This window comes from Hippocampus zosterae, chromosome 13 (genome assembly GCF_025434085.1).
Source record: "Hippocampus zosterae strain Florida chromosome 13, ASM2543408v3, whole genome shotgun sequence".
Classification (NCBI taxonomy): Eukaryota; Metazoa; Chordata; class Actinopteri; order Syngnathiformes; family Syngnathidae; genus Hippocampus; species Hippocampus zosterae.
The window spans coordinates 18,917,076-18,933,586 of NC_067463.1; the positions used below are offsets into that span (position 1 = coordinate 18,917,076).

At 42.0% G+C, this 16,511-nt stretch overlaps 1 protein-coding gene across 2 annotated transcripts in view; it reads right to left on the reverse strand.

Annotated features, from left to right (window-relative positions):
- rptor (regulatory associated protein of MTOR, complex 1) overlaps positions 1–16,511 on the reverse strand; it is a 115,526-nt gene that overhangs the window by 34,735 nt on the left and 64,280 nt on the right. For both annotated transcript variants that reach the window (XM_052083218.1, XM_052083217.1), the window contains exons 18-22: positions 14,984–15,124; positions 13,724–13,844; positions 11,944–12,084; positions 5,966–6,121; positions 2,520–2,638 (exon numbers count right to left, since the gene is read on the reverse strand). In XM_052083218.1, the coding sequence (XP_051939178.1) occupies positions 2,520–2,638; positions 5,966–6,121; positions 11,944–12,084; positions 13,724–13,844; positions 14,984–15,124 (678 nt within the window). The remainder of the gene's footprint in view (positions 1–2,519; positions 2,639–5,965; positions 6,122–11,943; positions 12,085–13,723; positions 13,845–14,983; positions 15,125–16,511) is intronic.

A 16,511-nucleotide genomic window follows, 5' to 3' on the forward strand; every position in this document is an offset into this window, starting at 1 on the left:
TTGCTGTACACGAGGGAGGTGGAAACCTAATAAAGATGGTGGAAACAAAGCATTTCTTATGAACAGCAGAGATGGGGAGGAAAAAAAAACAGTGCTGGCTGAATGTATTCAACTCGAGCAAACGCATTTTACTAGCAGGCACTGCTGTTCATTTGATTTCTGTGTTAATTGGAAAATTGCAGCACCTTTATTTTGTTTGCGTGTTTGTCTAGAGGGAGGAAGAGGTAGATACTGCTTCCCTTAGCCATAAAAACATGCCAATTGCCGTGGTTAGCATTCCATTACGGAGTAATTGGAAATGGGACCAAAAAGCAACTTCTGACACTGACGTAAAACATCTCTAGAAGCACAATATAGTGAGGGACACACAAATACACATAAAAAGTGACCGGATGCACTGGGGACAAGAGTAAACAATGAGTGAGTGTGTGTGAGCTGGAAACTGTGCACTGCAGAAAGCATCCCAACGAACTCTTTTCTCAAGGCAAAATCGCTCAGTATGTTGCTTGTGGGGCCCATTTGGTGAGTAAACAAAATAAATACAGCTGCATGGGTTGAAATGACATGCCATTTTCTTTTTTTTTTTTTTTTGTATGTGAAGTCAAGAGACCTTACTCATGCTGGTATACATTTTACCATGTCATCACTTAATGTTGCATGTTCATGAATTATCAATGGCTGTTGCTCGTCAAAATGCGGTAAACAACATGCTAATGCGAAGGCCGTGAGCTTTGATGGCTAACGGGCGGAAATGGGAGATGGAGGAATTACCTCATTAGAGGGAAATGGGAGATTGGGGTTGGAGGGGCGGGCAAGGGAATCACTTGGAACAGCTGCTTATTGTGACGGCTTTGCGTCACCTTTTCAACCTGCGTCTTCTCACTTCCGCTCTCATTAGTTGGCGAGAAAGTCATTAGACCGAGCAAACACATTTGCGTGTGCATGCACGTATAATAATACATTTTATTTATAAGCGCATTTCAAAACACCTAAGGACACGTGACAATCAGGAAAAAGAACATTAGAACAAGTGCTCCAGACGCTGAAGTGTGACCACGGTCGTGCATGACTGTCCAGTGAAAGAAACAATGTTTTGTTTCAGCATCGCATCACTGTTACGAATGACCGCTAAAGATTTGAGATCACAATTTAATTAGGGAATTGATTCTTATGATGAAACATTCGGGGGCAGGAGGGCTGCAGACACAGAGCCATTAACACTATGGGAGAGTAGTTCAGGACTGTGGAGTTTCATATATATATATTTTTTGTTAATCACATTTTATTGTTTTTTTTTTTCTTCTTTTCATTGCAGTCCACTCAGGACGCCCACTGCTGAAAGGCTACTTGTCTGAAGTGAACAGAGGGAACAAATGGTGTTGGCTTTCCTCGGCGTTGGCTTTCCTCGGCATTTGGATGAGCGGTGGCCAATAGTGGTAAATATGGCTCCTTAGGTTTTGACAACCTCTTTCCACTACTCTGCTCTGCCAAGCCTGGGGGAGTCATTGGCTTTTGATTGTGTTTTTCACAAAAGTAATGGTCTTTTTGCAGACACAAAATGCCAGCGTGCGGGAGTTGCACGTGTTCTCGAAACTGATTGTCTGAGAGAAACTATGTGGTGAAAAAATTTGGTAAAAGGTGCTGTTACACTTAATACAAGTACGGTCGCGGAAAAGTGACTTTAAACATGCACTTAAGCAGTGAATTTAAAAATGAAAACTCTTATGAACACAACAAAAGATAAAGGAAATCATTCATTCATTCATCTTCCGAACCGCTTCGTCCTCACTAGGGTCGCGGGGGGTGCTGGAGCCCATCCCAGCTGTCTTCGGGCAGTAGGCGGGGGACACCCCGAATTGGTTGCCAGCCAATCGCAGGGCACATAGAAACGAACAACCAGTCGCACTCACACTCACACCTCAGGACAATTTAGAATGTCCAATCAGCCTGCCATCCATGTTATTGGAATGTGGGAGGAAAACGGAGCACCCAGAGAAAACCCACGCAGGCCCGGGGAGAACATGCAAACTCCACACAGGGAGGCCGGAGCTGGAATTGAACCCGGTACCTATGCACTGTGAAGTCGACGTGCTCACCAAATCTGGCACAGTGGGTTTAAACCTGTGTGGGGTGCAAAGAATTCTCAAGCCTATGAAGGGATTTTGGAGTAAATCTTATCATCTTATCAGTCTCATTTTCACCCAAAAATATTTTAAAAAATAAAATAAAGCAGGTAAATAGGGCACGGGCAAAGAATAGGAATCTAGGAGGGTCCAGGGAAGCACTTTAAAATGGTACGTGTGAGCTACGATCGTTAACAGGCTGCAAAAGTGCGCCGCATGCCTCAGTTTCAGGCTGTTTCTCATCATGGCGTGCGTGTGTGTGTGCGTGCGCGCGTGCGTGCGTGCCGGTAAGGGTAGATCCCGGGAGGTTAGTTGATCGAAAAGTAAATCTTCGATCCGAAAAGTTTGGGCACCCCTGCTCTACACCAACTGAACACACACCTCGATACAACATACCTTGTAAGCGATGCAGTTGAGGACCTTCATTGCCAAGTCAGACACTTCAGGAAAAGGGTCTGCAGCCAGGTGGAGGAGCACTCTCCAGATTTGAGTGTAAACACTGTTGAAAGACACTCCTAAAAAAAAAAAGGGAAACATTTGGGCGGGTGAGTGTGAGTCGAACAGATTGATGGAAGTCATGTGGTGCATTAAACTAAACAAGAAAAGATCACATGGACTACACACTCCAGTTGTGACCCCATCTAACTCCTATCCAAGTTCATTACCGCCGCAGCTAACAATCATAGACTAATCCGCAGTCATGTCATTACCAATCATGCTGCATGCCATAGTCATTTTCGAGTGCTGGAGTTATTGAATGTGTTGAGATGGCAGAGGCAAAATGACCTCCAGTGTTGGATAATGTACATCATTAATCAAAACACAAGTACACACACGCACGCACGCAAAGACGCACACACAAGGCAGTACCCTCTCATCCACTGAGGATACATTGCTGTGACATCAATTGTAATTGTGAATACAAATGATCAGGGTGGTTTTGTCCATCACAAGCAGTCCCCTGTCAGCGATGCAGAAAAGGGAGCTGGGTTCTTTTATTTTCCTTTTATCATTTCCCCAATCGTTTTTGAGTGCTCATGTTTCCATTTTTACCATTAGATTCACTCGTGGAATTTTGCCAGTGTCTGTGGATTTCCTTCACCCCGGGGAAGCGACAATATCATTAGGCTTTTTCTTGCTCGAGCATGTTGTGGCCATTGTAGACATACTCCATATTGCTGTTTGTAAACCACTAACGCAAAATCTCTTTTTTCTGTGTCAGGATAACGGTGTTCTTTCCTCTCTGCGGCGACTGCGAGGCACTGCAATCAAACCAAACCAAATCCTAATTTGTTGCCCCGTTTTTCTTCTGAATTTATGCTCTCCTTCATCCTCCCAACAAAGCAGATAATTAGGATCCACATCTCTGAACTGGCTTTTTTTTTTCCCCCACTGCGTATGCCCCTTTTATTTTGTAAAGAAAACGACAATGAGCCATACACATTCGGCAGCTTCCGAGTGTGTTGTGGCCTTGAATCATACTAATTTTCTTGTGACAGTAGCAAGAAAGGAGAGGGTGATGATGTGCTGCAGTACACTTTGGGGATTCAATGGGGAACAGGCGAAAAGCTGTGAAAGAAATGAAAAAGGCGCAAGACGTACAATGCAATGAGATGATTTGAGGAGGAAATTGTTCAGGAAAACAAAAAACAGCAGTCAAAATACTGACGAGGCTTAGGAGAAGGATATGAAAAACAAAAGGAAGTAAGAGTACTTGTAGCTGCAGAAACATGACAGTGCATTCATATAAAGTACAATTTTATTCCCATTTAAAAGTGACGCCAGGTTTACAGGTCACAAATTACAATTGTGAATTCTCGATTAGACCACACGAGGGTGGATATTATTCATTGTCTCGGCCTGAACTGATACTGGTGCCATGAAGACTTGTGCGGAGTGTAATAGATGTTCTGTTGTAAAGGTATCAACTATGGGCTCAATTAACCACTGCACGGCTTTTCTTACTTTCTTTTTTTAAAGAGCATTCCCATGTGTGACATAGGGCTGCATAAAATACATCACAAATATGATATAGCAATTTCATCTGCGAGACTTGGTAGGCTTCACAGGAGCAGTAAGCAGTGTAAGCGGCACTAAATAATGTCTACGGTGCTCTTTAAATGGAGGAGCATCGTAAATAAATGAGGCAATAGGAGGTGAAGTGTCAAAGAAAGTGTCATCTGAACAGAAAATGTCTTGAGTTAGGTCTATGTGGAGCAGGGTAGCATACTGTTGATGGGATTTCTGTTTTCTCAGAGACATTGATGTTTCCCAGGAGAACCGTCATGACTTAATCTCTGATATGCATTCATAACCGATTTGACATTTTGGGCTTTTCGCGTCGCTGCGATAACCGTGCTCGCCTTGTGTAGACTTAACTGACTGGCATTTATGGATGCCAGATTGAAAATCTGAATCGATGTTATGGGATGATACCATTTGGTGAATGCGTTTCGAATTTCCAGGCAACCTTTGAATTTGCTACTTGCTGTCACTTGGCAAAGGTTGCAAGATTAGCAAGAAGATCAAACCTCTCACCACTATCAATAAATGTAAATGGTGTCCTCATCACCATTTGCCTTTCGCTTTGCATCAGGCTACTGTTGTTGCAATATTTGTAGAGGCAAATTATAGCAAGCAGGCAAAGAAAAACGCTGGACGCTTGAAAACTAAATCAATAAATCACGACTGAAACTTTGCTCCGACTCCTACAGACTTTTGTTATCCAGCTTGTTTTCTTGCAGCTCCGGCATTTATGGTTTCAATTTGTTTTACACGCTCACTGTATAATACACGAGGCTCTTTAGGTTTCGATATATTTTAAGCTTGGTTTGCAGTGTTCAACGATGAGAATGTATGTCGCTAGACTTAAAAAAAAAAAATAAAATAAAATAAATCTAGGCGGCCCGGTAGTCCAGTGGTTAGCACGTCGGCTTCACAGTGCAGAGGTACCGGGTTCGATTCCAGCTCCGGCCTCCCTGTGTGGAGTTTGCATGTTCTCCCCGGGCCTGCGTGGGTTTTCTCCGGGTGCTCCGGTTTCCTCCCACATTCCAAAAACATGCGTGGCAGGCTGATTGAACGCTCTGAATTGGCCCTAGGTGTGAATGTGAGCATGGATGGTTGTTCGTTTCTGTGTGCCCTGCAATTGGCTGGCAACCGATTCAGGGTGTCCCCCGCCTACTGCCCGGAGACAGCTGGGATAGGCTCCAGCACCCCCCGCGACCCTAGTGAGGATCAAGCGGTTACGAAAACGAACGAACGAATAAATCTATAGATTTTCTGCTGCAATGACGTGTAGCAAATACAGGATTTTCAGTCACCCGCTAGTGTTGCTTTGACTTCACTCTGTACCTGGAAAAGAACTTTCAGAGCCTCAGGTGGCTCGACGGGGTCGACCCTTGTGCGTCCACTGCTCGCCTGTCCTTTTGACAGCAGCAGACTCTTTTTGCACCCATTCTTTTCTCGGAAGAGCAGATCCTCCCTCGGTCACTGCCCCTTGAGTGAGGTGTTCCGCCCCTTTTACGAGCTACCCGATGCTTTGCCGCAATAACCAAAGGGCTTCTTAATAAAACATGCAGAGAATCCATACCAAAAGATTGATGATGTTAATTTCATTTCACTCATTACAAAACAGTGCTTGCAGCACTTTATCACTCCCTGTGTTCACCAAGCATAAAGATGTGGAAAATTAGCTGTCTATAATTTCAAAATGAATTAGGACATAAGTGGGGCTTCCTTTTCTTTCTTGCTCTTCCCTGCAAATAACCAACATTAATTCTCTTGCATTCAAGTTTGTAATTGGTTGGTAATGTTTAGTGACTGGTGAGTGGCACAGCTGTTACCTATGAGGGAATTGAGTGAAGAATACGACGACACCCGTCGCATTTTGTCAATGGTTTCGAAAGAGAGAATGTACTCTTCATTGTCGGGGCTTCCCAGGGTGCTGCTGGCGCTACTACTGGTGCTCAGGTTTCCCGGTGAAAAGGCTGCCGGTCCACCTGAATGATTGGTAGGACAAAAATATAGACATCATTCACTTACTCAATTACTTTCACTCATTCATACATATTCAATTCGACAAAAGAGAGTAAAATCCTCTCCAAGGCTAAAATATTCAGAGATTGAAGATGATTGACCTCAGGGCAGCAGAGAATGTTCTTGTTTTTAAAATTCGACCAAAGACCAACCTTTATCATCTAGCTCATTCATGTCCAAAGTCCGTTCCGCGGGCCAAATCCGGCCCGCGGTCGAATTTCATCCGGCCCTCGGCCCCTGTCATAAAATCAGTGCCGTCTGGCCCGCAGGTTGGGCGCAATGGAACACGTGTTGCATTGACTGAGGTCTCGTAGACTGGTGAGTGATGTTTCATAGAGTACTGCTTCCCTCTAGTGGCTAAATGAGTAATAGCATTCACTAAATGAGTAATAGCATTTAGACACTAGAGGGCATCACTCACGAGTTAACAAGACATCACTAGGTGTTTATATTGACTGATATGTCATATTTCAAATGATCCTTGCAGTTGTGCATATGTGTATTGCTTGTTCATTTCCCTGTTGTTCGAGTCAAAGGTTTTGTGACTATTGAAAAGTCATGGTGATACATTTTATGTTTCAAATCAATCAATTTTGCACTCAGGAGAAAAAGTCAAGTGAATAAACAGTTGCATGTGATATACCTGTTTCAAATGAACCAAAAGAAATTCTTAAGATTGTTGAAATTAAAATAAAAATGGAAATGTGAAACAGACTGGCTTACTAAAATTTGTTGAACAATATTGTTGTTCAATGTAAATTTGTCAGCCAAGGTCGGCCCCCCGACATTTTACCACATAAAATCTGGCCCCCTTGGCAAAAAGTTTGGACACCCCTGATCTAGCTCTTACAGAATATCTATTTACTTATCTTAATTTTTCTTAAGCTTTGAACTAAAACAGGGCAACCTTGAGTTATGAATGCCCCTTTTTATGCACAATTTGACTTATGTACACCATTGAAATCATTGAAAATTTACCACCATGTACTATTTTCAATTTGCCAACGGTCTTGGCACGGACCAGCGGCTGGATATTTGTTTTAATTCTTCTTGCGGCGCATAATCATCATTGACAACGTGCGTAGCGTGTTGCTGTGATCTGAAAACTAGTGATATACTATACTTCTGCGACTGATAGCAAATGTAGTCAGACGGTCCACCTCGGCATTCTTGATCATCCAATCACAAATCGCCCTTGCATTTGTGACATTGGAAAAATCATTTCATTTTCATCCCGCCCCAAAAATCGACTGAAAGTGTTTGTTATTTACTAAAATGCAGCTTCATTTACTTGAAGGCAACGGACGGTTAATGTCGGCATAATCACAGCAATTAGCCATCCGCACACGTTGTTGCCAGGCGGAACTTCCACCTACGTATAGTGCATTCATCCAATCACAGATGCCAGAAGTGGCGACATTGAATAAATGCCGAAGCAAGTTCCGTATTGACAGACACAAACTTTTGACAAACATGTAAATAAGGCGCGAAACAGTCTGAATGGCTGGCAAGCAGCGAAAGGGAGTGTTTATCAAAGCATAAAGAAATAAAGAAAGAAAGACTGGCGCTCTTATTCTCGCATTTTGTTAACGGACTACGTAAGTGTTGTTTTGATTTTTATTGCGCAGACAAATAAGACAGCATTATGTCTTATGTGTTTGTAATGCGCTTTGAGTCACTTTGCTGTTGAATTGTGTTCTCCATCTACATTTGTCTTGCCTTGACCAGCATTTACTAGTGACAGCCCGAGTGAGGCAATCAAACGTGTAAATGATTCAACTGAATTTAAAGTGAATTAATCTTTTAAATGACAATGTGACGTCCCACTATTTCTTTCTTTCTTTTTTGAACAGAAAAAGGCAAGTTTCCTTGAATTGGTATGCAAAATCAACCAATGAATTTGTGAAGAAACACACATAAGAAACACTTGAATCTGATTATTTCCATGTGACTATGTAGATAACTTTTTTTTTCCAGTGGAGCAGCTGTCGTCCTCCCTTTTCTCCCCTCCTCTGGTAAAATTTATGAGCAACAACTAGTTACATTGTTATTTTTTAAAGTGTTTTATTTCTTTACAGTCTTTACTTGTTTTTTGCATATTTATTTTTAACTAAACAGTGGTCAAACAAAAAAACAGGCACAACTGAAATTTGGGGGTGAAACGGATTAATTGCATTTCCATCACTTTAAATGGGAAACATTACCTTGATTTATGAACATTTAAGGTTGCAAACAAGATGTAACAAAATGTTCCACTGTATTTATTCACTTACTTTTTAGTACATTTGGTCTTTGATTCCTATTCATTTTTATGTGGAGCTTAGATTTTGAATCTGTCATTTATGTTTTTTTAAATTATTTTAATCAATACAGTTATAAGTCTTATTGATGTTAATCATTTTTCATGTTTTTTTTATTGCTTATTATATTTTAGCAAGAGTCATTTATTTCGCTGTGTTTCTTCAGAGGGAGCCTTTGGATCCGGCAACTGCGATGTACTGGGGGTTCGATGCGAGCGGTCCGGGTGCAAAGTGCTCCATGCTCAGTACAGTCTGTTCTTTTCGTCATTTAGTCCTTTTGCATCTTTTTTATTAGTTTATTTGCATGTTTGTTTGGGTCCTTGTGGCTGGTGTGATTTTAACAATGTAAAGCACTTTGAGTTACATTGTCATATATGGAAAGTGCTCGACAAATAAAGTTTGATGGATTGATTCATATATATATATTTTTTTCATTTCTGCACAGTGATATAGTGTTTTCTATGGATGCATTTTTTCATGATGCAATCAAAGTGTAAATTTTCACACAAACGTCTTTGTGGAAATTGCACAACTGTGGAGAACAGCCTCGTTATTGGGGGGTGGGGGGGGGTTATAAAAACAAGGAAGATGCAACTGAAGGAGGAGGTTTTAATTGGTTCTTCGCAGTTTCTTGTGTCATTCAGTATATTTACAGTGTGGCACAAATGTTTACATTGACTGAAACTGTGTTTGTCCGACATTTGGAGGCGCCTGTTTCCACATAAATTCAGGCAGTTTCAAAACAAGTTGACAACAATTGCAGAAACACCTTCCACCTTGAATTTATATTAGTGAGATGAGGCCATTTATCAAGTCTCAAAGCAGTAATCCTTATGGAATGCGATGGATGTGTGAAGACGAGGGATTTAGGACAGGACAGGATGGCTAAGTGCGGGTATTGAATTAAGGAATAACATTACGTTAATACATGCATGGTGCATTGCGCCACTTGCTTGTGCTCATGTGAGACGGAAAGACTACAGGCTGGATGCCTTATAGCAGGTGTGTCAAACTCATTTTTGTTGCGGGCCACTTTGGAGTTACGGCTTCCCTCAGAGGGCCGTTACAACTGTGAAACAGAATGAATGTTTAATCATCACATAGTATTATTATTATTACTTGTACACAACAAATTGATGGATTGCTAGTTTTGAAATCAGTCAACTATTTGTTTGCTGTTTGATCTCATGCACGCGCGCACGCAAACGCACACACACACATTTATCCTCACTCGGATTGCGCGGGGTGCTGCCTATCCCAGCAATCTTCGGGCAATAGGCGGGGGACACCCTGAACTAGTTGCCAGCCAATCGCAGGGCACACAGACAGGAACAACCATCCGCGCTCACACTCACACCTCGGGACAATTTAAAATGTAGAATAATAAAGCGTAACACACTAGCTGCAAAGGTGGTCATAGACCAAAAAGCTCTGCAAGTTTCAAGATGATACAAATGTCTCAAAAGTGGCCACACTAGAAAAGTTACGAAACCTTTATTTATGCAGTTGCCAGGGCTGTACTTTTTCTTGATTGTTTTCACGTAAATTCTGTTATTTGATGTAATGATCAATAACTGAACATCTTTACATAATCTACATAACATTGGACGGTCTTTGTTCATTTTCATTCTGCATTTTAGTGTAGGATTTAAGAAAAAGAAAATGTTAAACAATGAAATACTTCACACTATATGTACAGGCAGATGCTTCACATAAAACACACAAACAAATAAATAAATAGAATGTTTCCGCTAGCATGCTTGCAAAAGATCGGGACCTCTGCCTCAGTTCAAGCCAGGTAAAAAAAATGTTGACGTAATCATACTGTGTGACTCTTTAACAATTTGTAATGTGTAAAAACAGCAAATAAAGATGTCTATACATTTAAGCCAGCTTCAATCATTTTGTGCAGCAACCTTACTTATTCCTTAACATTAGTCTGACTCATAAAAGTGAAATAACTCGGGGCCCCCATACACCCTCTCGCCGAAACAATCTGCACACTGAAATGTAGACACAGTTATTGGAAGTGAATGAAAGAACTCTCTGCACTGTGCTTATCGATAATAAATACCGCTGCATTGATACCACTGGAATGACTACTGTGAGGATGAATGTGAACTTATGTCAACACTCAGCATCACTGATTGCTCCACTCGGGATTTATGAATGACTGGCAGCTTCTGGTAGCAATATACAGAGGACGCGCACTCTAGCTTCAGCGGCTTGAATCCCGCAGCAGTGACACAAATCACAGGGGAAAGAGCTCTTTGTTGCACATGCACCAAAACCTCTCGACTTTCATAGTACAGTGGGACAAGTGGGTGCAGCTGGAGCTTGGATTGTCTTCTATTCTATTACTTTGTAAACCCATAAATATTCTTCAAACATGGGCATAAATTAACAAACTGACAAAGTGTATATATATTCGTGATGACAAAATGCACCCAGAAAAACACATTTTGTACATACATTGGGCAATTTGTATTAATAGTCATAGCTCTTCTGTTTGCTAATTTTGGTCGACCCCTCGCAAATTTTTGCAATGCATTATGGAATTGTTTTTCGAAGAGTCCTCCTCAAATGTCAGTATTGTTGGGCAGTTTTTCTAGACACACGTTATGTATTGTTGGACCGAACATGGACTTATCTGTGTGCTGAGAATGTTGCCAAAAAAGTGAAATACCTGTACATCAATATTGAGGTGTATTTTTCAGCTCTTAGGTACGTTTACCAAGCTCAACTAGGTGATTACAACCAATCAAGCCACAGATGTAAACTGAATGGAGCCTTCCTTCAATAGGCAAAAATGAAGCTGCGCACTTACCTTTGATGCTGACATAGTTGCAGTTCTAACAATCCATTTTTAACAAACCAGGCTTATGCTAAATGTGCTGTTTTACCTCGAAAAAAATCACGACTGTGGTTCTGACGTCACTTTGCCCAGGACCCACAACCTCACCAAATGTTTTCAGACAAGAAAATACTGTTTACTGACATGCACAATTTTAATTGAAGAAACACTTTACATTATCTCAAAAAAAATAAAGCAATTCATTCTTAAATGAAATATTTTATTTTATCTTATACACATAATTGCTCTTGAAGCAAGCAAAAATATACTTTTTTCCAAAACGGGATTATTCCATAACATTTGAGTAGGACACTCAAATACTGTCCTAAAATATTTGAGAGTTGCAGCCCTAAGTCATCCATTGACTATATTAACAAATCATACCTTATACTGTAATACTGTTTACTGCCATTATTGTGTTAAAGTAGTCTGTGCAACCACAAAACATTTGGAAAAGAGAGGATTCTACTCTCGCCTCTTTGGTATCATTTGTTTTAGTTCCTCGATTAATGTCGTTAATGTTGTTGTTGCTCCAGCACCAGATTAATTTAAAAGCCTCCATCAACTGTAATAGTTTAGCTCTCTTTCTGTCTCTTGAGCTATTTTTCTGCCAGTAATCCGTCACTCCTACCTTCTTCATTGAGGTTGAGGTTCTGCAGGCTTTTGTTCAGGTTACGGGCAGTGGTGACTGCACGAATGTTGGTGTAGGAGTTGACAGATCGGAGACGTGGGATGGCTGGACTGTCCCTCACTGGCGTCAAGTTACCAGGCTCTGGATTTGAGTGAATAAAAAAATAGATAGGAAAATTGATTTCTCTTCATAGACAAACAATATTTCAAATTAGTTTTGTGAATAGAAGTAACGTATGACAACAACATAGAGTGAACACTTAAATGTAAGTTAGGGACAGTTTTCTTTCAACTTACATACTCCACCAACATTTGCAGCGAGTGCTAAATTGCACTGATGTCAAGAAAAATCTGCTCCCAACCCCTGCTCTGCTCTTTTAGCAACAACCATAATCCTACTGTGGAGAGAGCATCATACTGAATGCCTAGCAAAAGACCTGTGACCTCAAATACCCAGCCACAAATTGTATGAGATGTTCGTTCAATTTTTCCAACTTGAGAGAAACCAAATAATCTATTCTTAGAAAGAAAAATACAGCCAGTCCCATTTGGACTCAGCGACCATCAATATTTTGCGGGCAATCTACTAATGAAAAAAAAAAGGGTTTCTGACGATAAATGCAGTACAGGGCGATAATTGAAGAACTCTTACACAAAGAGTGCTGAGAGAAGACCTTGACAGATGCCTTGCATAAGACAGAGGCTACAATTGGCTTAACATGGTGCTAGATTAAACATCTATCCATTTTCTGATCCGCTTATCCTCACAAGGGTCGTGGGGCGTGGGTAAACCCTGAACTGGTTGCCAGCCAATTGCAGGGCACACAGAGACGAACCATTCGTGCTCATACTCACACCTAGAGACAAGTGAGAGTAAATAACTAACCCATGGTGGACATTTTTGGAATGTGGGGGGAAATACGATTACCCGGAGAAAACCCATGCAGGCACGGGGAGAACATGCAAACCCCACACTGGAAGGCCGAAGCCAAAACTGAACCCTGCACCTCTGCACTGTGAGGTGGAGGTGCTTACCCTTAAGTTTATACATGGGTCCAGAGCGTGACAAAATCACTGAAAGGAAAAAATGGAAAAAGCAAGGTCTTTTTTAAAGTAAGTTTCAATGGGAATAGTCCGTAAAAGGAATACAGTGGACTCCCGCTGGTTGCGGGGGATCGAGTCTGGGCCGACTCATGAAAAGCAAAAATCAGCATCTAATTATAATTGCACTGAAATAAATATTCATTCATTCATTCATCTTCCGAGCCGCTTGATCCTCACTAGGGTCGCGGGGGGTGCTGGAGCCTATCCCAGCTGTCTCCGGGCAGTAGGTGGGGGACACCCTGAATCGGTTGCCAGCCAATCGCAGGGCACACAGAGACGAACAACCATTCGCACTCACACTCACACCTAGGGACAATTTAGAGTGTTCAATAAGCCTGCCATGCATATTTTTGGAATGTGGGAGGAAACCGGAGCACCCGGAGTAAACCCACGCAGGCCCGGGGAGAACATGCAAACTCCACACAGGGAGGCCGGAGCTGGAATCGAACCCGGTACCTCTGCACTGTGAAGCCGACGTGCTAACCACTGGACTACCAGGCCGTCCATGAAATAAATATATGCATCAATAAATAATCAAAAGCTTTCTGTGAAAAATGAGGCCTGGTTCCCCAAACAGCAAAGAATCTAAAAGAAAAAACAAATCTGCAAGCATATAGCCAGTCTCTGTGTGACTGTGCCAAATCCGACCTTGAACGGTGTTAATGGAGGGCTGTTACCTGAAGTGTTGGCTGGTGATGGCACTGTATAATTTTTCTCCTCCTCCATGAACTGAAGTGCAACAGTACAGAAGTTGCTTTCGTATTGGACCACCAGGTGACTCAATGCTACCACCAACTCCTGCAAAAAATAAATATAAAATACCATATATAAACGTACATATGGTTTAAACATATTGATGATTTTGAAGTGGCCTGTGGATTGTTGCTTGGGGAGCACTGCTCTTGCATCGGTGCTGCACCGACGTATTTTGTTGTGATATATCTTACACCGGTGTAAATTTTGTGGAGCGTTCACACGGAAAAAGATGCTTACTAAAGAGAAGCGCTTTAACCCCGGTGCAGCCCCACTTGCGTTCACGCGGCAGTTTCTGCGGCCGTGTAATACGATAGTAATATGGAAATAAAACGTGCATGCGTAAAGTGCACTCCCTATTCTCCGCCTTGTTTGTGACATATCGAAAAACCATGGTTTATACTTCTCCAGACAAATCAGCGCTGCGGTCTATCAGACACCGTAAAAAAGGAATGTGAGAGAGAAAGGAAAGATGACGGAAGTAAAACAGAGCACGGAAGCAACGCATTTAATACCCATATGTAATCAACTCTTCTCACGCGTCGTAGCGAGTATACCCCAGTAGCGTTCACACGTCCAATTTTATATCGCGCTGCCCCGCTAACGAGCAATTACTCCGGAGTAAATTTTTAAACCACCTCCTTGAGCAGGGTTAAATTTGCTCCGGTTTAAGCTGTTTTCAGGGCCTACACAGGTATAACTTTGTCCGTGTGAACGCTCTACGGTGGTAGCCCCGGTGCTACACCGGAGTAGAAGTGTGAACACCCCTTTGACACTTTTAAGGCTCAGAGAACCCCTCTGACTTTTGGTCTGTATGAGATTTTTGGGTAGATATTTTGCACTGAACACTTTTTTTTCAGTTAACCAGAGGATTTCCCATGTAGCAGACAAAACCAACGGGTTAATGAGGTATGTTGAAAATCAATTAAGCTCTTTCACTCCAATTTTTGGCGGGTTTTGAGTAACTATTGGAAATATTACACAAAATGTTCCCCAGAAAGGCATTTTTTCCCACCAGACACAAAAATAAATAAATATCCAGGACCCATCATCCAATTTTAAAATTCTAGCCGAGTTCTGCTCAGGTGAAATGGGAAATAGGCTGTCACTTTTCAACCACTTTGACATGGTTTGAAGTCTATGTGGGCACACGTGTATGCGTGTCTGCGTGTGTGTAGAGCGACCTTGCGAACGACAGGACTGCCATCGTTGATGAGCTGGGCAAGCATCATGGCCACATTGTGGTCGATGGTGGTGGAGTGGTCCGTCCTCTCCGCAGAGTTTCCCACAAATGTACCGAGAGCAAAGACAGCGGCACATCTCACCTGGAGCGACACAATTATTGATTCACAGCCTTCAACTCACACTCTCGTTTAGCTTTGCTTCAGGGCCTCTGTAACCTGTTAATATTTGAAACAGCATAATAAAGCCTTTTTGAGGCAATTGCTGTGCCCAGTGCACTGAAAACCAAAATATGTACGAGCCCAGAATACGGTTTTAGAGCCAATTATAGTAGCTGGACTTTCCATTTCGATGATATCACGATAAAAAAAGGCTGGAGAATAACATTTATGGGCGCCACTTTTCAGGAATGAACCAAATGACTTTCTCTCCTTCGTTATTTATTTATTGGATGCCTTCACCACATTTTGTGTTCTGTGAGTGGCATTTGCTGGAAATGAGGCTACAAACAACAGTTAATAATTTGACCATGTTGTTTGTTATGGCGGCGGCCCGGTAGTCGAGTGGTGAGCACGTCGACTTCACAGTGCAGAGGTACCGGGTTCAATTCCAGCTCCAGCATTCCTGTGTGGAGTTTGCATGTTCTCCCCGGGCTTGCGTGGGTTTTCTACGGGTCCTCCGGTTTCCTCCCACATTCCAAAAACATGCATGGCAGGCTGATTGAACACTCTAAATTGTCCCGGGGTGTAAGTGTGAGCGCAGATGGTCGTTTGTCTCTGTGTGCCCTGCGATTGGCTGGCAACTGGTTCAGGGTGTACCCCGCCTACTGCCAAAAGACAGTTGGGTTAAGTTCCAACACGCTCCGCGACCCTTGTGAGAGTAAAGCGGGTCAGAAAATGAATGAATGAATGTTTGTTATGGAGACGAAAGGTTTCCTGCTCCATCACTGCCAACTTGAGCGGAGTTTTAAGTGATGATGCAGCCCACAGATGTTTGGTAACATGGACTCAATATATGAAACGTCGACATCTTGCATGATAAGGGATCTTCCACTTAGTTTGGTTGCACATTTCTTTAAACTGACAGGTAATTTTTTTTGTCCCTGCTGCAGTCATGTCCTTCATCAATGAGGATTAATGAGCATGCCCTCAAAGATGCAACGCAAGCCCGAGCCATGACAACGCCTCCTAATTGTTCACAGATGAAAATGTATGTTTCAATCACTTTAGTAAAGGTAAATATTTTCTTCCTCATCAGATCTTTTTATTCCAGGCTTGTCTCTGTGCCTATTGTACTTTTTTCTTCTTGCTTATGAGTGGCTTGCATCTTCTCATGTATCCTCTATGCTTATGTTCATAAAGTGTTGTGGAAATAGATTGTCATACAGTCACTCCTACCCTATGCTCTTTTTCTGATGTCGCTAACTGTTTTGTAGGCCTTTCAATGTCTCAAGTTGTTTATGTCATCAACTGTACACAACTTCTTTTTTTCTTCAGGCCATTCCAAATTATTGAACTGATTACAGCTCAT